General features: G+C 44.6%; 1 protein-coding gene across 1 annotated transcript in view; it reads left to right on the top strand.

The window, feature by feature from the left end:
- col9a1b (collagen, type IX, alpha 1b) overlaps positions 1 to 27,065 on the top strand; it is a 151,741-nt gene that overhangs the window by 63,541 nt on the left and 61,135 nt on the right. The window contains exons 20-22 of the mRNA XM_043681717.2: positions 2,944 to 2,988; positions 4,687 to 4,740; positions 13,840 to 13,893. Of these exons, the coding sequence (XP_043537652.2) occupies positions 2,944 to 2,988; positions 4,687 to 4,740; positions 13,840 to 13,893 (153 nt within the window). The remainder of the gene's footprint in view (positions 1 to 2,943; positions 2,989 to 4,686; positions 4,741 to 13,839; positions 13,894 to 27,065) is intronic.

Genomic DNA, 27,065 nt, shown 5'->3' with positions numbered 1-27,065 from the left:
AATTTGAGCTATAGGGAGAGGCTGAATAGACTAGTGCTGTTTTCCCTGGAGTGTTGAAGGCTGAGGGGTGACCTCATAGAGGTTTATAAAATCATGATGCGCATGGATAGGATGCATAAACAAAGTCTTTTCCGTGGGGTGGGGGAGTCCAGAACTTGAGGGCATAAGTTTAGGGTGAGAGGGGAAAGATATAAAAGGGACCTAAGGCGCAACCTTTTCACGCAGAGGGTGGTACGTGAATGGAATGAGCTGCCACAGGCTGGTACAATTGCATCATTTAAAATACATCTCAATGAGCATATGAACAGAAAGGGTTTAGAGGGATATGGGCCAAGTGCTTGATTTAGTTGGGAAATCTGGTCAGCATGAACAAAGGGTCTGTTTCTGTGCTTGTACATCTCTATGACTCTGTAACTCTAGATTTCAGAGTGGATTTGTAGGGAATCATTATTCTGCCCGAACAATTGGAGTTGTGACAGTTTCTCTCCTTGTTTGGAGCACTTTGGTTAGACTGCAGCTCACATATGTACTAAAAACCAAGATGCCTTCACAATAGGTAGCAATCAAACTCAAGCAGGCATCAAGTGGAAAATGAGTGGAGATGGCTGATGAAGAGGGACATGAAGGAAGTGCGATGGAGTAAAGGAGTTGAAGTGTATGAAGAACAGATAGGTGAGATTCTCTCATCAGTGGTAGAGTGGAAAGAGGAGAGAATGGGCAAAGGCTTCATGGGTGTAGGGCTGGAGGGGGAAACTGAAATTTGTTAGTGCAAGGAGAGATATGGAAGAGAATGAGGATTATTTGCTCAGAGATAACAAGTTAGGCATGGGAATCTATGGTGAATTGATTTTGTGTGGAACAGGTGGTATCTTCTTAGGGCAAAAGCAAGAAAGAATTAAGGAAATTCAATTGTCTAATGGCAAAGATACCTCAGGCTTTCATTCATAACAGGATAAAGGCATAAACGTTGGGATGGAAATCTGGGATATTTCACAGGATGATATGAAGTTGGATCAGATGTTGGACTGGGAAGATAACAAGCCATGTGTCATTGAGCTCTATTCTTTAAAATTTATTCTTATGCGATATGGGCATCACTGGTGATACTAGCATTTTGTGTCCACTCCTTAATATTTTGAACTGAGTGGTTTGTTCAGTCTTTTTAAGAATCAATCACGTTATTGTGGATCTAGAGTCGCATGTTGGTCAGACCAATTAAGAGTGGCAGATTTCCTTGCCTAAAGGACTTTTGTGAATCGGATGGGGTTTTATGACAATCATTGATAGTTTCATGGCCACGATCCACCATTCCGAACCCATTTGAACCATATCACCAGGGCATTAATTGGTACTCCTGGATTTCAACTCTATCAGTGTTCTACTGCACCATTTCCCCCCAAAATCATTTTGGACAGTCAACACTGAAACATAGAAAATAGAAGCAGAGGTAGGCCATTTGATCTTTCAAATATGCTCTACTATTCAGCAGAATCAGTGGATAAATGCTGAGTTTCTGGTCAAGCTGAACCTGTTGGCTTTCATCCTGACATTTTGACATTGCAATACCTCTGGCTTATCCACATCTTGACAACAGTGGAGAATCAAACGTCACAGCATAACATTAAAGATGATGGCAACGTAAAAAAGGATATTGTGGGCAAATTATTTAGGTGCTGTTGGCAAAGGGCATCATACAGATGTGCTAAGAAGTGGTGAGTGAGGAACTCAAATAATGTGCATGTGAACATTGGGAGGGGAAGTATTTAGCTGTGGTGGGAATGGAATTAGAACATGAAGCAGCAGTGATGGAGGATGTTCAAGTGATTGACAGCTAGCATTGAAAACAAGCAGAGATTGAGGAAAGATAAAGAGGCTCAGTGACAAACACACAATCTGCCAGTAATGTCTCTGATTAGGGTAGTCTCAGTGTTACTGATTGAATGTATTGCAAGCTGTAGGGATTTAAAAAGTGAATGCTGGGTATCCTTTTGCTATCAAGAGTGTGATAGCGAAGAGGAAGTGGACAAGTAGTGAAAAAGAACTGAGGGTCAAGGATTGTGTAATTATGGTGGTTTCGTGTGTAAGAGGGTCTGGTAGATAAGTTCTGGTTATGTTTTTATGCATTCCAGCTGAGGAGAGGGATTTCAATGGTTGGAAACTGGTCAAGGGCAGAAGCCTTGGAAAAGTGATATGCTTGGTAACATGAAAGGAGTTCTGGACTGTTGTCAGACTGGAGCTAGGGTCAAGGAGGGACTGGAGATATTGGGGAGAACAGAATCTCAGGAATCACAGGACTGTGCCATTCCTCTCATGGATTTTGAGTATTTTTACAGTGACAACAGATTTAGAGACAACACAATCCCCAAATGTCTAGCAGAGATGAAGATGAAAGAGTGGAAGGGAGTGAGTTGAAAGAGTCTGATAAGAAAGAAGAGGGGTTTAGAATTTCATTGCCCTTTGAGATGATCATTGAGGTGTAACTGAAGATAGATTTACTGACTGGTTTCTAAATAAGTCATGCTCTATGTGCGCATGAGCTGATTATCACCTGGAGTTGAGGATGCAGTTCTAGGATTGGAGTGAGGGATCATGAATTGGGATTATGCCATTGAAACCACAGGTAGACCAGGTAGAAATGGTGACTTATTTTCGTATTGTTCTTTTTGGCATGACTGTTGACCAGTAATGGAGTTTATTGCTCTGAATCCTCTTGGTTGGGTAAGTGCAGCTCTGACAACTTAACTTCACTCTGGACAAAGCAGCCTGATGGGTACCATTCCACCACTTTAAGTATTCATTCCCTGAAATAGTATTACAAAGTGGCACTAGTGTGTACTATTTACAAGATGCATTGCGGTAAACAAAGTAGGTTGAATTGACACATCTTTTGATGCTTAGGGAAGAAAACCTTTTTTAATTGTTGACTCTGTCTTTAAATTTCAGGGTTTGCCTGGTTCTCCAGGGCTTCAGGGTGCAATGGGAGCGAAGGTATGAAGTGATTGTATTTTGAACTATTCTTGTGAGCCCAAACAGTTTTAATTGTCAATAAACAATCTGCCCCATTTTATTAAATAAAGTTCAGACAGTGGTCCCCAGAATGAGGTCTCTGGACAAAACTTCTTCAAATGATCCTTCTCTGAAACCTAAGCCACTGAATCTGGTAATCAGTGAGAAAGTTCAAGGGACATTTTGGTTCCATATAATACCCAGGCTTGGCAGACTTTACTCTGAATCACCGGCTCTTGCTCCCAACAACACAGATTGAATTTTCAGCATTTCTTGGGCTGGCCACAAAGAAGATGGACTGACTGAACTTGGAGAACTTGAACTGATATTGTCCAGCTTGGGACCAGATGGCATCTCACTGATGTCTCATTGCAGACTGTGCCATTCCTCTCATGGATTTTGACAAGCAAAATTATAGTGACAAGCAAAACTGGATGCATTGGACTGCTGTATAGCATGTGTATTTTTGTTCCACCAAAGTGGTACATAGATTAAAGCATTTGAAATCTATTGATTCTGGATAATTAATTTTAGCTAAATTAGCGGCTGAGAGAATAGTCGAAGACAATTTCGAAACAGCAAATTAAATCTTGGCCAGGAAATTAAGGTTAAATTCTCTAATTCTCCATTCTCATCATTTAGCCATTTTCAAAGATTTATTTTGAACATTTCCTATTGTAAAGGTGGACCCCTGTGTGATTTAAGGTTGGGTATTTTGCCCCTCCTGAAGTTATTGGCTGTTATTCTATATTCATGCCTTCATTACAGTATGAAATTCCAGACTACATGCAAATCATTTCAAAACAACCTAAACTATTGAAAATTCAGCAAAGATTTGATATGGATTAAATTTGAAGCTTAAAGAATAAATGCTGGAAGAAATGATTGTTCGACAGCAATGAGTTCCACAGATTATCACTCTGTGGCTGAAGAAATTCCTCCTCATCTCAGTTCAAAAGGTCATTCCTTCACTCTGAGTCTATGTACTTGGGTCCTAGTTTCTGTTACAAGTGGAAACATCTTCTCCACGTGTACTCATCCAGGTCTGTCAGTGTTCTGTAAGTTTCAAAGAGATCCCCCTCAACCTTCTAAATGCTGTTGAGTACAGACCTGGAGTCCTCAACTGCTGCTTATAATACTAGCCCTTCATCCTTTGGATCATTCTTGTAAACCTTCTCTGGACCCCGTCCGATGCCAGTACAGGTTTCCTTAGAAATGCCGCCCATAACTACTCATAATCTTCCAATTGAATCTGATCAAAGCCTTATACAGCCTCAGCAGAACATCTCTTATATTCCACCTCTCTTGAAATGAAAGTTAATAGTTGCCTTCCTAATTGCCAACTGATCCTGTATGTTAACCTTAACAAAGTCTTGAACTAGACTTCCCAAGTCCCTTCAGTTTATTCTGTGGAAGGATCCACTTGTGTCCAGGTGGTCTTTTTAGATTTCCTTATTAAGTTTCTGTCAAACAAATAATAAAAATAGAAAAAGGTCAGTGGACCAAATGTACATTTGACTTCAAATTAATTAGAAAAATGCCAAACTAGAAAGCTAATGGTTTCAGTTTTCCAGATTGTTGGTATCCTTGAAAATGAAGTATTTTAGATCTTTAATATAGAGATTGCAATCAATGCTTTTTCCTTCCCATTTAATCTTTGCTTTACTTATTTGCAAACAGGGTGATCGAGGTCCAGCTGGATTGAATGGCACTATGGGATCTCCTGGTAAACCTGTAAGTTTATTTTGAACTTGTATGAATGAATGGGACCATTACATGATCTGTGAAGTTTATTCTGTTCTTTTTATAAAAACTGAACTCTGGACCACAGACCCACAAAAATACACAGAAAATGATCAGAGAAAAATATGCTATCAGCATGATATAAGAACATCCTATCACCAATAGAGAGGTGTGATGTTCATAAGGTTGACTAACTTAATTATAAACTCTTCTGAACTTTCCATCGATTCAATGCTGATCAAGATTGATCATTTATCAGACAATGTCAAATAAGTTCAATTCCCACTATGACAGTTTAAGAATCTGAAATCAGTTTGCTGTATATGGAAATGAAAGATTTGCTACCCATAAAGGTGATAATAAAGCAGTCGGATTGTCCTTAGAAGCCAGCTAGTTCCGACATCGGCTTATCTCGCTTCATTTAAATGTAACTCCAGGCTTGCACCAATGTAATTGACTGATCACAGCCCCATGTACAGTAGTAGCAAATTGCTCAGTTGTAACAAAATGCTCAGGATGGTGACCCATCTTCACCTCTCCAGTCAACTAGGATTGGACAAAAAATTGCTGTATACTGTAAGTGGGACAGGATGATGGCTCAGTACTGCTTCCTCATAGCACCAGGATCCTGGCTTCGATTCCAGCCTCAGGCCACTGTGGAGTCTGTACATTCTCCCCATATCTGCTGGGTGCTCCAGTTTCCTCCCACAGTTGTGCAGGTTACGTAATTTATCATGCTAAATAGCTGTGGTGTTTAGGCAGTGTTCCTTCTAGGAAACTGTTGACCAGAATTGTATGCAATACATATATTTTGGTCTAAACAGAGCTTTATGACGGTTTGATATAAAGTCCTTCGTTTAGTGACCAACTTAATAGAGGACTGGCTGAATGCAACCCCACTCCCATTAGACCACAGTATCCTTCTGGAAGTCAGTCTAGCGTTCAGCGATTTGAACTGTCATTTGATTGAGGGGGAAATCTTGCTTGGTTCCTTTGCCTGTGTATAGACAATGAGTTAAACTGTGATCCTCCACAAAGTTAAATTACTTTACTCTTGGAGACCCACACATGATGGGGATAATTTGGATGAGAAACTAGGCTGCACCTGCTAGCTTGAACACCATTCTCCAAGAGGAGCTAGGAACATCACATAAAGAGCAAAAAGAGAAACAAAAGAGGGGAACAAAGGAACTGCTTTTTTCAAGTCACAAACTGCAGTCATTGAATTGTACAGCATGGAAACAGACTATTCTGTCCAACTCATCCATGCTGTCCAGATATTTTAACTTGATCATTTGCCAGCATAAGGCCAGCATATTTACTCGATGGGCCAAATGGCCTTCCTTCCACTTCTATTTCTTATGGTCTTATGGTCTTATGGCCCATATCCCCTCAATGGTTCCTATTCATGTACCCATCCAGATGCCTTTTAAATGGCTACAAAAATGATGTGGGAAAGAGGGGTTCCATTTCATGGGGTACTGGCATCAATATTGAAATGGAAGGGATCAGTATTGAAACAGGAGGGACCCATACTGTTGGAATGGTCTACACCTGAACCAAGCTGGGACCAATGGGTGGTCAACAGGATTTTGACGTGTAAAGGAAAATGGGGGAGGATAGAACTCCAAGTATAATGTCTAAGGGAAACAAAGCAGCAGGTTAACATCTGTGGGAGTGGATTCAATTGCATGAAAAAGAATGAAAAGAAAGGAGAACTCAGGGGAGGTTATTAAGGTCTCCAGAACACAAAATAGGACAGTGTTTGGAAGGGGTTAGGAATCAAACTTCAAGTACATTGGATAAGGGGATGACTATGAGAAGAGGGATGGTAAATACAGGACTGAAGATGTTATATTTAAATGCATGTAGTATACAAAATAACGTTAATGAGCTTGTGGCACAGATTGAAATTGGCAGGTGGGCATCACAAAAACGTGGCTGCAAGAGGATTAGGACTAGGGGTTAAATATCCAAAGAGATACTTCCTATGGAAAAGACAAGCAGGTGGGCAGAATGGGTGGGGTTGCCTTGTTCATAAGAAATGAAATTAAATCAATAGCAAGAAACAATGTAGGGTCAGATGATATAGAATTTGTATGGGTAAAATTGAGAAACTGCAAAGGTTAAAAAACCATAATGGGAGTTATGTGCAGGCCTCCAATCAGTCGTCAGACACAAGATATACCAGGAGATAGATAAGGCATGTAAGAAAGGCAAGATTACAGTGATCATGGGAATTTCAAACTGCAGGTGGACTAAGAAAATCAGGTTAGTAGTGGACTGTAAGAAAAGGAATTTGTGGAATGTCTACGAGATGGCTCTTTGGAGCAGGTTGTGGTGGAGCACACAAGCGAAGAGGCAATTCTGGATTTAGTGTTGTGCAATGAGGAAGACTTGAGAAGGGAGCTTAAGGTGAAGGAACTGTTAGGATGCAGTGACCATAATATGATAGAATCTACTCTGCAATTGCAGAGGTAGAAGCTAGAATCAGATGTAATGGTATGACAGTTGAAGAAAGGCAATCACAGAGGTATGAGGGAGTAGCTGACCGGAATTGACTTGGAGAGGAGCCGAGCAGAAAAGACAGTGGAACAGCATTGGCAGGAGTTTCTGGGAGTAATTCAGAAGACAAAGAAAAAATTCATTCTGAGGAAAAAGATACATACTAAAGGGAGGACAAGGCAATCATGGCTGATAAGGGAAGTCAGAGACAGCAAAAGAGAGCATAGAATGCAGCAAAGGGCAGTGGGAAGCCAGAGGATTGGAAAGCCTACCAAGGTCAACAGAGAACAACTAAAAAAGAAATAAGGAGGGAGAAGGTTAAATATGAGGGTAAGCTAACCAGTAGTATAAAACAAGATTGCAAGAGTTTCTTTAGATACATAAAGGGCAAAATAGAGGCAAAAGTGGACATTGGGCTGCTGGAGAATGACGATGGAGAAGTAGTAATGGGGAAAAAGAAATGGCAGAGGAACCGAAGAAGTACTTTGCATCAGTCTTCATGGTAGAAGACAAGAGTAACATGCCAAAAATTCATGAGGGTTGGAGATAGAGGTGAGTGTAGTGGCAAGCTACTAGTATGGATAGAAGCTTAGCTGTTTGACAGAAGAAAGAGTGGGGATGGCAGCTGGTGACTAGTGGTGTTCTATAAGAGTTAGTGTTGGGACCTCAACTTTTCACTTTATACATTAGTGATCTAGATGAATGAACTGAAGGCATTCTGGCTAGGTTTGAAGGTAATACAAAGATAGGTGCAGGGTCAGGTAGTGTTGGATGAACTTCGGATCATTCGGGAGGCAGAGGGGGTCATAGATCAGAGTTATAGGGAAGTAGTAACTCCAAAGATGGCAGATAGATGGGTGACAGTGAGGGGGACTGGGAGGAAGCAACCAGTGCAGGGACCCCCTGCGGCCGTTCCCCTCAAGAACAAGTATACCGTTTTGGATACTTGTGGGGGGGATGACTTACCAGGGGTAAGTAATGGGGCTCAGGCCTCTGGCATGGAGCCTGTCCCCGTTACTCAGAAGGGAAGGGTGAAGAAGAGCAGAGCAGTAGTAATTGGGGACTCGATAGTTCGGGGCACAGATAGGCGGTTTTGTGGGAACGAGAGAGACTCACGTTTGGTATGTTGCCTCCCAGGTGCAAGGGTCTCTGATCGTGTTTTCCGGGTCCTGGAGGGGGAGGGGGAGCAGCCCGAAGTCGTGGTCCATATTGGCACCAATGACATAGGTAGGAGGAGTGCCGAGGATGTTAGACAGGCTTTCAGGGAGCTAGGTTGGAAGCTCAGAGTTAGAACGAACAGAGTTGGTTTGTTACCCGTGCCACGTGATAGAGATTCGAGGAATAGGGAAAGAGAATACTTAAATGCGTGGCTACAGGGATGGTGCAGGAGGGAGGGATTCCGGTTTTTGGATAACTGGGGTTCTTTCTGGGGACGGTGGGACCTCTATAAACAGGATGGTCGACACCTGAACCTGAGGGGCACCAGTATCCTTGGGGGGAGGTTTGCTAGTGCTCTTGGGGGGGGTTTAAACTAACTCTGCAGGGGCATGGGAACCCAGATTGTAGCTTCAGGGTGCAGGGCCTGGAGTGTAGGGAGGTTAGGAACATGGCATCAATTTCAAAGGAGGGTGCCTGTAAACAGGAAAGTGGCTTGAAGTGTGTATACTTCAATGCAAGAAGTATACGAAATAAGGTAGGTGAACTTGCAGCGTGGGTTGGTACCTGGGACTTCGATGTTGTGGCTATTACGGAGACATGGCTAGAACAGGGACAGGATTGGCTGTTGCAGGTTCCAGGATTTAAATGTTTTAGTAGGGTCAGAGGTGGGGGTAAAAGAGGGGGAGGTGTGGCATTGCTTGTCAAAGATAGTATTACAGTGGTGGAAAGGACGATGGATGAGGACTTGCCATCCGAGGTAGTTTGGGCTGAGGTTAGGAATAGGAAAGGTGAGGTCACCCTGTTAGGAGTCTTTTACAGGCCTCCTAATAGTCCTAGAATCATTGAAGAAAGGATAGGGAAGGTGATTCAGGAGATGAGTGACAGTAATAGGGTGGTTGTTATGGGGGACTTTAACTTTCCTGATATTGATTGGGAAAGCTATAGCTCAAGTTCGTTAGATGGGTCAGTGTTTGTTCAATGTGTGCAGGAGAGTTTCCTGACACAATATGTAGACAGGCCAACAAGAGGTGAGGCCATACTGGATTTGGTTCTGGGTAACGAACCAGGCCAGGTGTTAGAATTAGAGGTAGGTGAGCACTTTGGGGATAGTGACCATAATTCGGTGATTTTTACTCTCGTGATGGAGAGGGATAAGTGTGTACTACAGGGCAAGAGTTATAGCTGGGGTCAGGGAAATTATGATGCGGTGAGGCATGACTTAGGATGTGTGGCTTGGAAAAGTAGACTCCAAGGCAAGAGTGTAAATGATATGTGGAACTTGTTCAAGGAGCAACTATTGAGTGTCCTTGATAATTATGTACCTGTCAGGCAGGGAGGAAAGGGTCGTGCGAGGGAGCCGTGGTTTAATAAGGAATTGGAATCCCTTGTTAAATGGAAGAGGGCGGCCTATCTCAAGATGAGACGTGAAGGTTCAATTGGGGCGATTGAGAGTTATAGGGTAGCCAGGAAGGACCTGAAGAGAGAGCTAAGAGCAGCAAGGAGGGGACATGAAAGGTCCTTAGTCGGTAGGATTAGGGAAAACCCTAAGGCTTTCTATAGGTATGTTAGGAATAAAAGAATGACTAGGGTAGGAATAGGTCCAGTCAAGGATAGTAGTGGGAAGTTGCGTGTGGAGGCGGAAGAGATTGGGGAGACACTGAATGAATACTTTTCTTCAGTATTTACTCAGGAACAGGGCATTGTCGTTGATGTGAATACTGAGTCACAAATAAGTAGAATGGATGGCTTTGAGGTATGTAGAGAAGAGGTGTTGGAAATCCTGGAAAAGGTGAAAATAGATAAGTCCCCTGGGCCTGATGGCATTTATCCTAGGATTCTCTGGGAAGCAAGGGAGGAGATTGCAGAGCCATTGGCCTTGATTTTTATGTCCTCTTTGTCTACAGGAGTAGTGCTAGAAGACTGGAGGATAGCAAATGTGGTTCCCTTGTTCAAAAAGGGGAGTAGGGATAACCCTAGTAACTATAGGCCGGTGAGTCTCACTTCTGTTGTGGGCAAAGTCTTAGAGAGAATTGTAAGGGATAGGATTTATGCACATCTGGATAGGAATAATGTGATCAAGGATAGTCAGCATGGTTTTGTGAAGGGCAGGTCGTGCCTCACAAACCTTATTGAATTCTTTGAAAAGGTGACGAAGGAGGTTGGTGAGGGGAAAGCGGTATATGTGGTATATATGGATTTTAGTAAGGCGTTTGATAAGGTTCCCCATGGTAGGCTACTTCAAAAAATACGGAGGTATGGCATTGAGGGTGAGTTGGAGGTTTGGATTAGGAATTGGCTGGATGGAAGAAGACAGAGGGTAGTAGTTGATGGTAAAGGTTCATCTTGGAGTGCAGTTACTAGCGGTGTTCCGCAAGGATCTGTTTTGGGACCATTGCTGTTTGTCATTTTTATAAATGACCTGGAAGAGGGGTTAGAAGGTTGGGTGAGCAAGTTTGCGGATGATACGAAAGTCGGAGGAGTTGTTGACAGTGAGGAAGGATGTGGCAGGTTACAGCAGGATATAGAGAAGCTGCAGAGTTGGGCAGAAAGGTGGCAAATGGAATTCAATGTAGCTAAGTGTGAGGTGATTCACTTTGGGAAGAATAACAAAAAGATGGGGTACTGGGCTAATGGTCGGATACTTGGTAGTGTGGATGAGCAGAGGGATCTTGGTGTCCATGTACACAGATCTCTGAAAGTTGCCACCCAGGTAAATAGTGCGGTGAGGAAGGCATATGGCGTACTGGCTTTTATTGGTAGAGGAATTGAGTTCTGGAGTCCTGAGGTCATGATGCAGTTGTATAAGACTCTGGTGCGGCCGCATCTGGAATATTGTGTGCAGTTTTGGTCGCCATACTATAGGAAGGATGTGGAGGCACTGGAACGGGTGCAGAGGAGGTTTACCAGGATGTTGCCTGGTATGGAAGGAAGATCGTATGAGGAAAGACTGAGACACTTGGGACTGTTTTCATTAGAGAAAAGAAGGTTTAGGGGTGACTTGATTGAGGTGTACAAGATGATTAGGGGGTTAGATAGGGTTGACAGTGTGAACCTTTTCCCGCGTATGGAGTCGGGTATTACAAGGGGGCATAGCTTTAAATTAAGGGGGGTAGATATAGGACTGAAGGTAGGTTCTTCACTCAGCGAGTCGTAAGTTCATGGAATGCCCTGCCAGTAGCAGTGGTGGACTCTCCCTCTTTATGGGCATTTAAGCGGGCATTGGATAGGTATATGGAGGATAGTGGGTTAGTATTGGATCGGCGCAACATCGAGGGCCAAAGGGCCTGTACTGCGCTGTATTCTTCTATGTTCTATGTTCTATGAAGAGGTGGGGAGGCAACAGAAGGATTTAAACCAGTTAGGAGAGTGGGCAAAGAAGTGGCAGATGGAATACAATGTGGGAAAGTGTGATGTCAGCATTTTACCAGGAGATAGGTAAGGCAGGTAAGAAAGGCAGGGTTACAGTGATCATGGGAATTTCAAACTGCAGGTGGACTAGGAAAATCAGGTTAGTAGTGGACTGCAAGAAAAGGAATTTGTGGAATGTCTACGAGATGGCTCTTTGGAGCAGGTTGTGGTGGAGTACACAAGGGAAGAGGCATAGTCTATTTTTGAAATAGGAAGAAAATTCAGAAATCTGAAGTGCAAAGGGATTTTGGAGTCCGAGTTCAGATTTCTCTTAAGATAAACTTGCAGGTTGAGTCAGTAGTTCAGAAGGCAAATACAATATCTGCATTCATTTCAAAGGGCCGAGGATACAAAAGCCGTGATGCATTTCTGATGCTTTCTAAGGCTCTGGTCAGACCACGTTTAGAATATTGTGAGCAATTTTGGGCCTCCTACCTGTGAAAGTACTGGCCCTGGTGCGGGTCCAACAGGAGGTTCATGAGAATTGTCCCAGGAATGAAAGGCTTAACATATGAGGAACATTTGAGGACTCTGGGACTATATTCGATTGTGTTTAGAAGGATGAGGGGTGATCTAATTGAAACTTACAGAATACTGACAGAGTGGACATTGCAAAGATGTTTCTATTAGCAAGAGAGACGAGGACTCGAGGGCACAGCCTTAGAGTAAAGAGAGTATATTGGAGATGAAGAGGAACTTCTTCAGGCAGAGAATGGTGAATTTATGGAATTCAATGCCACTGAAGGCTGTGGAAGCCAGGTTGCTGAGTATATTTAAAACTGAGATCATTAGGTTCTTGACTGTCAAGGGATCAGAAGGTTTGGGGAGAAAGTAGGAGAATGGAGTTGAGAAATTTATCAGCCATGATGAATAGTGGAGTAGGCTCAAAGGGCTGAATGGCCTCATTTCTGCTCTGATGTCTTGTGGTCTAATGGTAATTGTATCAGCCTCCACCACATCCTCTGGCAGCATATTCCATACATGCACCACCCTCTGCATGAAACAATTGCCCCTTCAGTCCCTTTTAATCTTTCGCCTCACGCCTTGAACCTATGTCCTCTAGTTTTTGACTCCACACACCGGGTAAAAGACCTTGGCTAACCCATACCCCTCATGATTTTATAAACCTCTATAAGGTCACCTCTCTGCCTCTGATGCTCCAGGGAAAATAACCTCAACCCATTCATCCTCTCTCTATGACTCAAACTCTCCAACCCTGGCAACATCCTTGTAAAGCTTTTCTGAACGTTTTCAAGTTTCACAACGTCCTTCCTATAGCAGGGAGACCAGAAATGGATGCAGTATTCCAGAAGTGGCCTAACCAGTCAATTGTTTCTTGGTTCTGTAATTTACTTCAATCATAGCTAAATGTGAAACCCACAGCCAGTTACTTGTTTTTTTTCGCAATTAGAACAACAAGAATTCTGAGGACTATCCCTGGTTATCAATGAAAAGTGCTGTTTTTGTTTTGAAGAGACAAGGAAGCAAAGCATGCAAAACAGAAACCACAGGGAACCAACTATGTCCTATTTACTCTAGCTCCTGTGGTGCCTCAGTTACAGAAAGACGTCTGTGTACCAGTGGACACTGTATATTCTCAGGGCCACCTGGGAATGGACAGGACTTTGGGGGACAAGTGGCCACAGTAACTACCTGCACAAGTTTTGACGAATTGACATGTGTCTTAGGATTAATGTTGTCCCAATTGCATTTTGAAGTCCATAACTCTGATCACTTTACCAATTTTGGGTAGAATATAGTCATAATTACCAAAAGCAAAACCGGGCAGATCAATTAAGAAATTAAGAATGCTTTTTAAAATAATGACCAAAATAGGAGACGTTGTGGATAATAACATTATGCTCTGCATCAGGAGCATGAACTCCTTGATGATCTGTGCAGTACCAATGCATGGTTCTAAAAGTGATTTGTAAGTAAACTTACAACTAGGGTAAAGCTGAAGTAAAAACCTGAATTTATGGCGTCACAGAATTTAAAATGCTTTCCTCTTAACAACAGGGTGAACAGGGACCAGTCGGTGATCTTGGAGAACCAGGTCTTGTTGGGCCTCCGGTAAGTAGTTCACTACTTTTTATCCTGCCACCAGTCTTTGTCCTGCCATCGGTCTGCTGGAGGTGTATCTTTCTGTTTTATCGCAACCGCATAAACTAAGTTTAAGAGTGTTTTTCTTGCATGTGATTGTGGAATTTGTATTTAAAACATGAGCAGTTCATGGCACTCCTGGCAATAGTATTATTCACAATTAAAAGACTAGATTACTAATCTAGCAAAGGGAGTGATCCTATTACATGTGTGCCTGTGGTAAGAAGCGATAACAATGACAAGTATGGACCAGTTTAAGAGAAGAAGGAATGCTTGACATTCTGACACCTTAAGATGTGAAGAAGCATTTCCTAACTACAAGACCTCAGTACTCTTGCACAACAGTCACATTGCATTCAGGAACTGGCACAATGATTGAACTGAAACTCAGACAGAATAGTTAATGTGGAATTGAATTTTCCTCAATTTCATATTAATGATGCAAGCTTCCATGGCATCCACACAAACGTTCTGGGAAATCCAGCATTTTATTCATACTTCGTAACATAATGTCTCTCTGTGCAGTTTTCACTTTCCAAAGAGTGATTATATTATTGGCCACCTATTAAAAAGAGAATTAAAATCAGGAACACCTTCGAGCCCAGAATTAGAAGAGCATAGAGATCTTAGAGGTTTGTAGGGCTATAAGATATTCTCCGATTTAAACCTTAAAATGGTTTACGTTCAAACGTTGTTTCTTTGATCGTGCAGTCAATATTGATCTTGTGTACACATTGATTTATTGTCATGTGTACCGAAATACAGTGCAAAGCTTTGTTTAAAAGCAGTACAGGCAGATCATAGTAAGCAAGGATATTCAGATCAGAGGTTGTAAAAAGACCTAAGCAGTGGCATACCTGTTACATTGTACAGGGCGTGTGCTAGGAAAAATCAATGTGAGCAAGATTCAGCATTATTTGAGGCTAGAGAGTGCATTCATCAGTTGAATAACGGCTAGGAAGAAACTGTTCCTCAGCCTGCTGGTGAGTTTGTTCAGGCTTCTGTATCTTCTACTGATGCAAGATGTTATCGGAGATCATTACCGGGGTTGACAGCCTTTCTGTGGCAACGAGACATGTAAATAGAATCTATAGTGGAACGTTGGCTTCTATGATGGCCTGGGCTGTGCCAGCTACTTCTATAGTTTCTTACAGTCCTGGGCAGAGCCATTGCCATACCAGGCTGTTATGCTCCCAGACAGTATGCTTTCAATGGTGCATCTGTAGAAGCTGTGAGGATCATTGTGAACATGCCAAATTTCCTGAGCCGCCTGAGGATGAAGAGGCATTGTTGCACCTTCTTGACCTTCGTATCAATGTGTAAAGTTGTCGGTTATTATCACCCTGAGGAACGTGATGCCCTCACTGTCTCAGCCTCAGTTCTGTTGATTTAGATGGGGGCATGTTCTGCTCTTTTCTTTCTGAAGTCAGTAAGCAGTTCTTTAATTTTTACCGACGTTGAGAGAGAGGTTGTTCTCTTGCACCACACCACCAAGCCCTCTATCATCCTTCTGTGTTTTTACTCGTCATTGTTAGGTATCTGTTCTACTATGGTGGTGTCAGCAGCAAACTTGCAGATGATGTTTGTTTAAATTTGGCAACACAGGTGTACAGGAAGTACATTAGGGGGCTGACGACACATCTTTGCAGGGCTCCAATGTTGAGTGTCATTGTGGAGAAGGTGCAGTTACCTATCTTAACTGATTGCGGTCTATGGGTCAGAAAGCTGAGGATCCAGTTGCAGAGAGCAGAATCAAGACCAAGATCACGGGGTTTTGAGATCTGTCTGGAGGGGATAATGTGTTGACTACAGCTCCGCCTTCAATGAGCAGGAGTATGATGTGGATGTCCTTGTTGTCCAGATGTTTCAGAGATGAGTGCAGGGCTGGGAATAAGACTTATTGACCTGTTGGATTAGCAGGAAAATTGTAGTGAATTGAGACAGGCTGGAGTTGATGTGGGCCATGACCAGCCTTTCGAAGCACTTCATGATCATTGAGATCAGACCCATTGGGCAGTAGTCATTATGGCACATTGGATGTGCTTTCTTAGGTATGGGGATGATGGTGGTCATCTTGAAGTAGGCAGGAACTTCGACCTATTGGAGGGAGAGGTTGAAAATGTCAATGCTAGTAGATCCACACAGGATCTGTGTGCTGGGCTGGGGTCACCATTTGGCCCCTCTCTTGGGTTGACTCCCAGGAAAACTGATCTGACATCTGCAGTGTGACCGAGGGAACAGGTGTGTCTGCGGCTGTTGGGCAGGCATCACTGTGCCACTGGTATTCTGCTCAAACTGAGTATAGAAAGCATTGAGCCTGCCAGGCAGAGATGTGTCTTTTTCATCTATCATGCTCTGCTTCATTTTGTATCCCGTATTGCTGTCATACTCAATATTCCGAGGGTAGATTTAAAAATTTCAGCTTTTTTTGAGAAAGCTGTGCGCAACTGGAGTACTTGTGGGAGATCTGAGTTTACATGTTAGTGATTGATAAATAAAGAGAATAGTCAGCCTGACCCTGGGTTCATAATTTTGAAGTGTGCAGTCATTCCAAAGCCATCTTCTAAATTAGGAGACAAACTCTTAGAAATCAGGATTTGCTAATAAAATCATGAATTATTATAATATATAATATAATTATGTAAGTTTATAGTTGGTTTGTAAGTGTAGTGGATTTAATCTCCAACTGTTTCTGCCATGTTTGGGTTTTGTCGAGCCTAATTTCAGGAACTAATGTTATGCATACTTGAAGGAAGTCTAAATTGGTCCCTTGCATAGACAATGCATGAACAGCCTAATGGAGTCATAGAGATGTACAGCATGGAAACAGACCCTTCGGTCCAACCTGTCCATGCCGACCAGATATCCCAACCCAATCTAGTCCCATCTGCCAGCACCCAGCCCATATCCCTCCAAACCCTTCTTATTCATATATCCATCCAAATGCCTCTTAAATGTTGCAATTGTACCAGCCTCCACCACATCCTCTGGCAGCTCATTCCATACACGTACCACCCTCTGCGTGAAAAAGTTGCCTCTTTGGTCTCTTTTATATCTTTTCCCTCTCACCCTAAACCTATGCCCTCTAGTTCTGGACTCCCCGACCCCAGGGATAAGACTTTGTCTATTTATCCTATCCATGCCCCTCATAATTTTGTAAACCTCTATAAGGTCACCCCTCAGCCTCTGACACTTCAGGGAAAACAGCCCCAGCCTGCTCAGCCTCTCCCTGTAGCTCAGATCCTCCAACCCTGGCAGCATCCTTGTAAATCTTTTCTGAACCCTTCCAAGTTTCACAACATAGGAAGGAGACCAGAATTGCTCGCAATATTCCAACAGTGGCCTAACCAATGTCATGTACAGCTGCAACATGACCTCCCAACTCCTGTACTCAATACTCTGAACAATAAAGGAAAGCATACCAAACACCTTCTTCACTATCCTATCTACCTGCGACTCCACTTTCAAGGAGCTATGAACCTGCACTCCAAGGTCTCTTTGTTCAGCAACACTCCCTAGGACCTTACAATTAAGTGTATAAGTCCTGCTAAGATTTGCTTTCCCAAAATGCAGCACCTGCATTCACATTTATCTGAATTAAACTCCATCTGCCACTTCTCAGCCCATTGGCCCATCTGGTCAAGATCCTGTTGTAATCTGAGGTAACCCTCTTCGCTGTCCACTACACCTCCAATTTTGGTGTCATCTGCAAACTTACTAACTGTACCTCTTATGCTCGCATCCAAAGGAAACTGGGATGTTGAGACATCATGTCTGATCCTTCTGATGGACTGTTTCATCAACCTATCTTACCTTTGCCCATCTATCACAATCACCTTTCCCCAAGCTCCACCTCCTCCCCATTTATTTCTCAGCCCCCTTCCTCCTCCCCAACCCTGATGAAGGGTCAAGCCCAAAATGTCAACCCTCTTGCTCCTCAGATGCTGCCTGACTTGCTGTGCGTTTTCCAGCACCACACTTTATTGAGTTTGACGACTCCAGCATCTGCAGTTCTCACTATCTCCGAAATTCCTTCAACAATTGTAAAATTCCGGTCCACAATAAGTCAGAATAGTGCATTATCACCTGTACACAGTGATTACGGAATAGCCCTAGTACATTATACCCTGTACACAGTGATTGCAGAATAGTCTTGGTACATTGTATCCTGTACACACTGATTGCAGAATAGTCCTGGTAAATTATAATCTGTACACAGTAAGTGCGGAATCGAATCCTGCTATAATTTACATTATAATTTGGACGAAGTGAGTGTAGAATCTATTCCTGGTACATTGTGCACAAATGGTACTCAAATTAGAATCAAATCCTTATACATTATCCCACGTAATGCATTTTAAGAAGGTTAAACAATAAAAGGGAATGCACAATAAATGCGAATATACTAAGATGGATAGATAAAGTGAGAGATCTTGGCATACAAGTGTGGAGGTCCCTAAGGGTAGCAGTACAGGTAGATAGGTTGTAAAGAAGGAAAATGGAATGCTCTGCTTCACTGGCAGAGGTATAGAATACAAAATAGGGATATAATGATGAAATTGTATCAGACATTGGTGAAGCAGTAACTGGAATATTGTGTGTGGTTCTGGTCATCATACTACAGGAAAGGTGTAATTGCTGTGGAGAGAATGGTTCCAGGATTACGAGGATAAATTGGAGAGGTTGGGATTGTTTATTCTTGGAACAGAGAAAGCTGAGTGGTGACTTGTTGAGGCATACAAAATTGTGTGCACAAGGCAGGAAAAACAATAACCCTTTGGAGAGAGTTCAGAAACTGCCGCTATAGACTCAAGCTAAGTGGCAGAAGGACGAAAGAGAACATGACAATTTTTTTTATGCAGAGGTTTGTGGGTGTGTGGAATTGGAGGCAGAGACACTAAACTCTTTCAAAAAGTTCAGTTAGTGCTATAAGTTGCAGGACTATGGGCTATGTGCAGTTTGATGGGATTAGAAATGGTATCTGGGTGTCTTTGGGTCAGCATCAACAAGAAGGTCCAAATGGCCCCTTTCTATGCTGTGTCATTTCTATGGTTCTATGTCCCAGTCCCAGGTTCACCTCCAGTTCCAATCTCTGTAGCATCCCTACAATTCTGATCGTCCAGTGCTAATTTGTGGGCAGCACGGTGGCACAGTGGTTAGCACTGCTGCCTCACAGCGCCAGAGACCTGGTTCAATTCCCGCCTCGGGCGACTGACTGTGTGGAGTTTGCACATTCTCCCTGTGTCTGTGTGGGTTTCCTCCAGGTGCTCCGGTTTCCTCCCACAATCCAAAGATGTGCAGGTCAGGTGAATTGGCCATGCTAAATTGCCCGTAGTGTTAGGTGTAGGGGTATGGGTGGGTTGCGGGTTGGTGTGGACTTGTTGGGCCAAAAGGCCTGTTTCCACACTAAGTAATCTAATCTTAAAAAAATGTAATCACCCAGTTTCAATCTCCTTCCCCCTAGTCACAATCTTCCCCTAGTCCCAATCATATGGAAATAGGTAACCAGACACTTTATATAAATTTGAGGTTATAGATGCATAGAAACCAACATCAACCCCACCAGTAGTCCAGATCTATCCTGTGTTCATCAGCCTTTAGCTTTACAATTGCACATCAAACAACAGTGGGCCTTATCCAAAAGAGAGATATTTGGATGTAGGTTTGTTCATTGAGCTGCAAGGTTCATTTTCAGACGGTTCATCACCATACTAGGTAACATCATGAGTGAGCCTCCGGATGAAGCACTGGTAGTATGGCCCACTTTTTGTTTGTGATTAGGCTTCCTTGAGTTGGTGAATGTCATTTCCAGTGGTGATGCCATTTCCTGTTCTCATCACCACAGGAAATGACATCACCAACCAAAGGAAATCTAAACACATAAACAAGCAGCTGGCCATACCACCAGTGCTTCATCCGGAGGCTGACTGATGTTACCTTACATGGTGATGAAACATCTGAAAATGAACCTTCTAGCTCAATGAGCAAACTTACATCCAGAACCTCAACCTGAGCTACAAATCTTTTCAAAATTTTCTGAGAGAAATGTTTGTATAATCGACATGCAGGTGGTGATCGAGAGTAGACTGATGGGGCAATAATTAGTTGGGTTAGATTTGTCTTGCCTTTTGTGAACAGGATACACTTGGGAATTTTCCACATTATCCGTAGATACTGTGTTTTAACTACTCGCACAGCTTGGCTACATGTGTGGCAAGTTCTGGAACACAAGTCATTAGTACTATTGCCAGGATGTTGTCAGAGCCCAATGTATTTGTAGTTTTCAGTGTCTCCAATCATTTCTTGATACCACATGGAGTAAATCAATTTGGGTGAAGAATGGCACCTGTGATATAGGGGACCATAGAAGGATGCAGCAGGTCAGGCAGCATCCAGGGAACAGGAGAATCGACGTTTCGGGCATAAGCCCTTCTTCAGGAATGAGGAAAGTTTGTCCAGCAGGCTAAGATAAAAGGTAGGGAGGAGGGACTTGGGGGAGGGGCGTCGGAAATGTGATAGGTGGAAAGAGGTCAAGGTGAGGGTGATAGGTCAGACTGGGGTGGGGGCGGAGAGGTCAGGAAGAAGATTGCAGGTTAGGAAGGCGGTGCTGAATTCGATGGATTTGACTGAGACAAGGTGGGGGGAGGGGAAATGAGGAAACTGGTGAAATCCGAGTTCATCCCTTATGGTTGGAGGGTTCCTAGGCGGAAGATGAGGCGTTCTTCCTCCAACCGTCGTTTTGTTGTGGTCTGGCGATGGAGGAGTCCAAAGACCTGCATATCCTTGGTGGAGTGAGACAATCGCCGGCAGATTCGCGACCTCCGCGGCTATGGGGAATAACTCTGTCTCTGTGGTCGCCGCACCACTTCCGCCCCCAGTGATGTCACTAACCTACACGCCCACAACACCGCATGTGTCTCCGCCCCCACGCCGATCTCCACGCCTAACCCCGCCCCCGGCGAGTTCCGTCACCACGCCTAACCCCGCCCCATGACGATCTCCGTCACCACGCCTAACCCCGCCCCTTCGCCGATCTCCGACTGCATGTCTAACCCCGCCCCCACGCCTATTTCCATCACCACGTCTAACCCCGCCCCTTCGCCTATCGCCATCACCACGCCCAAACCTGCCCCCACGCCGATCTCCATCCCCGCTCCCAGGCCTAACCCCGCCCCCATACCCAGCTCCAGCCCCACACCAGGTCCTAGCTCCCAGCCCTGCCGAGTTTTCACCATCCCTCCAGACGTACCCCACTCTGAGGACGAAAGATCAGTCCTCAGCAGAGGCCTCACCTTCATTCCCCTACGCTCTCGGATTAATGAGTTCAACACGCGGCGTGACATCGAACAATTCTTCCGCCGCCTTCGCCTCCGTGCCTACTTCTTTAACCAAGACTCTCGCCCACCCTCTGACGACCCCTTCTCCCGCCTCCAACACACCCCATCCTGGCCTCCTACCTGCCCTCGACCTCTTCATAGCCAACTGACGCCGCGATATTAACCGCCACCTGATCTCCCCCACCCCTCTCACCCATTCCAACCTCTCACCCTCGGAACGCGCAGCCCTCCACTCCCTCCGTTGCAACCGCAACCTCACTATCAAACCAGCAGACAAGGGAGGCGCGGTAGTAGTTTGGCGCACCGACCTCTACACCGCTGAGGCCAAACGCCAGCTCGCAGATACCTCCTCCTACTGCCCCCTTGACCATGACCCCACCTCCCACCATCAAACCATCATCTCCCAGACCATCCATAACCTCATCACCTCAGGGGATCTCCCATCCACCGCCTCCAACCTCATCGTCCCACAACCCCACACCGCCTGTTTCTACCTCCTGCCCAAAATCCACAAACTTGACTGCCCCGGCCGACCCATTGTCTCAGCCTGCTCCTGCCCCACCGAACTCATCTCTGCATACCTCGACACGGTCCTGTCCCCCTTAATCCAAGAACTCCCCACCTGCATTTGGGACACTACCCACGCCCTCCACCTCCTCCATGATTTTTGCTTACCTGGCCCCCAACGCCTTATCTTCGCCAAGGACATCCAGTCCTTATATACCTCCATCCCCCATCATGAGGGCCTCAAAGCCCTCCGCTTCTTCCTTTCCCGCCGACCCAACCAGTACCCTTCCACTGACACCCTCCTTCGACTGTCTGAACTGGTCCTCACTCTGAACAACTTCTCTCTCCAATCCTCCCACTTCCTCCAAACGAAAGGAGTAGCCATGGGCACCCGCATGGGCCCCAGCTATGCCTGCCTCTTCGTAGGATATGTGGAACAGTCCATCTTCTGCAACTACACTGGCCCCACCCCCCACCTTTTCCTCCGCTACATCGATGACTGTATTGGCGCCACCTCGTGCTCCCATGAGGAGGTTGAACAGTTCATCCACTTCACCAACACCTTCCACCCCGACCTCAAATTCACCTGGACAGTCTCAGATTCCTCCCTCCCCTTCCTCGACCTTTCTATTTCTATCTCAGGCGACCGAATCAACACGGACATCTACTACTAACCGACCGACTCCCACAGCTACCTGGACTACACCTCCTCCCACCCTGCCCCCTGTAAAAACGCCATCCCATTCTCCCAATTCCTTTGACTCCGCCGCATCTGCTCCCAGGAGGACCAGTTCCAAAAACGTACAACCCAGATGGCCTCCTTCTTCAAGGACCACAATTTCCCCCCCAACGTGGTCGACGATGCCCTCCACCGCATCTCTTCCACTTCCCGCTCCTCCGCCCTTGAGCCCCGCCCCTCCAACCGCCACCAGGACAGAACCCCACTGGTCCTCACCTACCACCCCACCAATCTCCATGTACAGCGCATCATCCGCCGTCATTTCTGCCACCTCCAAACGGACCCCACCACCAAGGATATATTTCCCTCCCCTCCCCTATCAGCATTCCGTAAAGACCACTCCCTCCGTGACTCCCTCGTCAGATCCACACCCCCCACCAACCCAACCTCCACTCCCGGCACCTTCCCCTGCAACCGCAGGAGGTGCAAGACTTGCGCCCACACCTCCCCCCTCACCTCCCTCCAAGGCCCTAAAGGAAACTTCCATATCCGCCACAGATTCACCTGCACCTCCACACACATCATCTATTGCATCCACTGCACCCGATGTGGCCTCCTCTATATTGGGGAGACAGGCCGGCTACTTGCGGAGCGTTTCAGAGAACACCTTTGGGACACCCAGACCAACCAACCCAACCACCCTGTAGCTCAACACTTCAACTCCCCCTCCCACTCCACCAAGGATATGCAGGTCTTTGGATTCCTCCATTGCCAGACCACAACAAAACGACGGTTGGAGGAAGAGCGTCTCATCTTCCGCCTAGGAACCCTCCAACCACAAGGGATGAACTCGGATTTCACCAGTTTCCTCATTTCCCCTCCCCCCACCTTGTCTCAGTCAAATCCATCGAATTCAGCACCGCCTTCCTAACCTGCAATCTTCTTCCTGACCTCTCCGCCCCCACCCCAGTCTGACCTATCACCCTCACCTTGACCTCTTTCCACCTATCACATTTCCGACGCCCCTCCCCCAAGTCCCTCCTCCCTACCTTTTATCTTAGCCTGCTGGACAAACTTTCCTCATTCCTGAAGAAGGGCTTATGCCCGAAACGTCGATTCTCCTGTTCCCTGGATGCTGCCTGACCTGCTGCGCTTTTCCAGCAACACATTTTCAGCTCTGATCTCCAGCATCTGCAGACCTCACTTTCTCACCATAGAAGGATGCCAAGATGGATCATCCACTCAGGACCACTGACTGAAGATTGCTGCAAATGCTTCCGTCTTATCATTTGCATTGATGCGTTGGGCCCTTCCAACACTGAGGCATAATTGTGAAGCCTCGTCCACAATGAGTTATTTAACATGTCCACAACCATTCACAACTGGATGTGGCTGGACTGCAGAGCTTCAATCTAATCCATTAACTGTGGCATTGTTTAGCTGTGTCTATCACTTGCTTCTGCTGTTTTGAGATTTAGATAGCTTCACCAGATTGGCACTTCATTTTCTGATATGTCTGGTGTTGCTCCAGTCATGCCCACCTGCAGTCATTGTTGATTCATCATTGACTCATAAATGTTTACAGCAAAGGAGGAGGCCATTCAGCCCAATATGTTCACACCGATCAACAATGACCTGACTATATTAATCCCATTTTCAAGCTTTTACTCCATAGTCCATGGCAATTCAAATGATTATCTAAATACAGCTTAAATGGATATGAGCTTTTGACCAAACTACACTCTTATGTAATGAGTTCCAGACTCTCACCAACCTCTGAATGAAAATATTTCTCCTTAACTCAGATGTTATCCTGCTAGGTCTGACCTTAAATCTATGCCATTTGGTTTTCTAGTCTGATGATTATTATAGAGTGGGTTATGTGCCATATCATAAGGATGCAGATTGTGTTGGAATATAATTCTGATAGCTACTGATGGTGCTTCATGGCTGCCCAGTACTGAGTTGCTAGATTTGTTTGAAATCTGTCCCATTTAGACAGTCATAGTGGCACACAACACAATAGAGGCTTTCCTCAGTGTGAAACTGGGACTTAGTCTCTGTTTGGTGGTGACTCTTTTTGATAATCCTTTAGACTAAAAAAATCTATCTAACTCCACTTTATAGGAGTGGTGTTGTCTGGAACATTGTACAGTTCAGACTTAACCAGTTTATGGGACTGCTGTCCTAATTTGAAGTTTGAGTATAGGGGAGACTCAATAGGCTGGGCCATCTTTTCCCTTGGCGTGTGGGAGGTTGAGGGGTAACCTCCTAGAGGTAATACAATTTTGAGAGGCATAGAAAAGGTAAATAGCAAAGATCTTTTTCCTACAGCAAAGGAGTTCAAAACTAGAAATCATTGGTGAAAAAGGGTTGATTTAAAAGGGACCTGAAGGGCAAATTTTTAACACAGAGTGGAGCATATATCTGGAATGAACTGCCAGAGAAAGTGACAGAGGTAGGTACAATTACAATATTTAAAAACGTTTAGAGAAATATAGGCCAAACACAGCCAAATAGGACTAGTTTAGTTTAGGAAACCTGATCAACACACATGAGTTGGACTGAAGGGTTGTTTCCGTGATGTAAAACTCTGACACCCAGATGTTATTTGGGAGGAGTCTGCAGGGTCAGTTGTGTTAGTATTGTTGTTTCTGGTTTTTAAGCTGATAAAGGTCTCCATAGACTAGCTTCTAATTCCACATGTATTAATTGAATTTAAATTCCAACAACTTTTATAGTGGGATTTGAACCCATGTCCTCAGAGCTTTAGCTAGATTATAAGTCCAGTAATACTACCGTTCTGCCACAACCAGCCCTATCAGATGTTCTTTTCTGTTTCTTGTGTAATAAGATTGTGGATTCATTTTTTCTCACACTATTCCCTTCCCTCTGATCAGCAAGAGGACCTGGAGCTCCATTGTGGTAGCAGCCGTTCAGAGAAAACGGCAGAGATTTAAACAGGCATGCATTTTTGAATCCTACAATAGAGGCCTGTCATTAAATGGAAAATGTTCAGTATCATTAAAAAGTGAACAAGGCACTTTTGAGTTAGTACCAGGATTGTGGAAATAGAACAGTAAAAACATTTAATAACCTGAAACTAACTCCTGATCATTGTAAATTGTTCGAATTGTGTTTATCATTCTAATTAATGAATGTAGAAAGGTGGGGCCGAAAAGGCTCCACTCACATTCCAATTAATTCTGCAATTGTTCAACTTTACATATATCATGGAAATTTTGTAAGCTTTGCACTTATTGTTTTAGTGATGGATAATGGCAGAATGCCAAGAGTTCCTATAATATGCTGCTAACTAGTGTTGGGGTACCAGTAATGCCCATTGTCAGGCCTGGGACAGTTCCAGTTAAAGGTAATGCCTTGATGCTGACCATGATTACATGACTCTGGAACTGAGGGGTGATGGGGGTGAGAGAATGAGGATGTCTTTTGTAGTAATGCTCAGTCATCTGGAGCATGGGCCAAGCGCAATAGAACATAGAACATAGAAGAATACAGCGCAGTACAGGCCCTTTGGCCCTCGATGTTGCGCCGATCCAAGCCCACCTAACCTATACTAACCCACTATCCTCCATATACCTATCCAATGCCCGCTTAAATGCCCATAAAGAGGGAGAGTCCACCACTGCAACTGGCAGGGCATTCCATGAACTTACGACTCGCTGAGTGAAGAACCTACCCCTAACTTCAGTCCTATATCTACCCCCCCTTAATTTAAAGCTATGCCCCCTTGTAATACCCGACTCCATACGCGGGAAAAGGTTCACACTGTCAACCCTATCTAACCCCCTAATCATCTTGTACACCTCAATCAAGTCACCCCTAAACCTTCTTTTCTCTAATGAAAACAGCCCCAAGTGTCTCAGCCTTTCCTCATACGATCTTCCTTCCATACCAGGCAACATCCTGGTAAACCTCCTCTGCACCCGTTCCAGTGCCTCCACATCCTTCCTATAGTATGGCGACCAAAACTGCACACAATATTCCAGATGCAGCCGCCCAGAGTCTTATACAACTGCATCATGACCTCAGGACTCCGGAACTCAATTCCTCTACCAATAAAAGCCAGTACGCCATATGCCTTCCTCACCGCACTATTTACCTGGGTGGCAACTTTCAGAGATCTGTGTACATGGACACCAAGATCCCTCTGCTCATCCACACTACCAAGTATCCGACCATTAGCCCAGTACCCCATCTTTTTGTTATTCTTCCCAAAGTGAATCACCTCACACTTAGCTACATTGAATTCCATTTGCCACCTTTCTGCCCAGCTCTGCAGCTTCTCTATATCCTGCTGTAACCTGCCACATCCTTCCTCACTGTCAACAACTCCTCCGACTTTCGTATCATCCGCAAACTTGCTCACCCAACCTTCTAACCCCTCTTCCAGGTCATTTATAAAAATGACAAACAGCAATGGTCCCAAAACAGATCCTTGCGGAACACCGCTAGTGACGGCACTCCATGAAGAAACTTTGCCATCAACTACTACCCTCTGTCTTCTTCTATCCAGCCAATTCCTAATCCAAACCTCCAACTCACCCTCAATGCCATATCTCCGTATTTTCTGCAGTAGCCTACCATGGGGAACCTTA

This window comes from Chiloscyllium plagiosum, unplaced genomic scaffold (genome assembly GCF_037043375.1).
Source record: "Chiloscyllium plagiosum isolate Xiang-an unplaced genomic scaffold, Cpla_swu_hap1 HiC_scaffold_3, whole genome shotgun sequence".
In the NCBI taxonomy this organism is placed as follows: domain Eukaryota; kingdom Metazoa; phylum Chordata; class Chondrichthyes; order Orectolobiformes; family Hemiscylliidae; genus Chiloscyllium; species Chiloscyllium plagiosum.
This window is presented reverse-complemented; position numbering and strand designations above follow the sequence as displayed.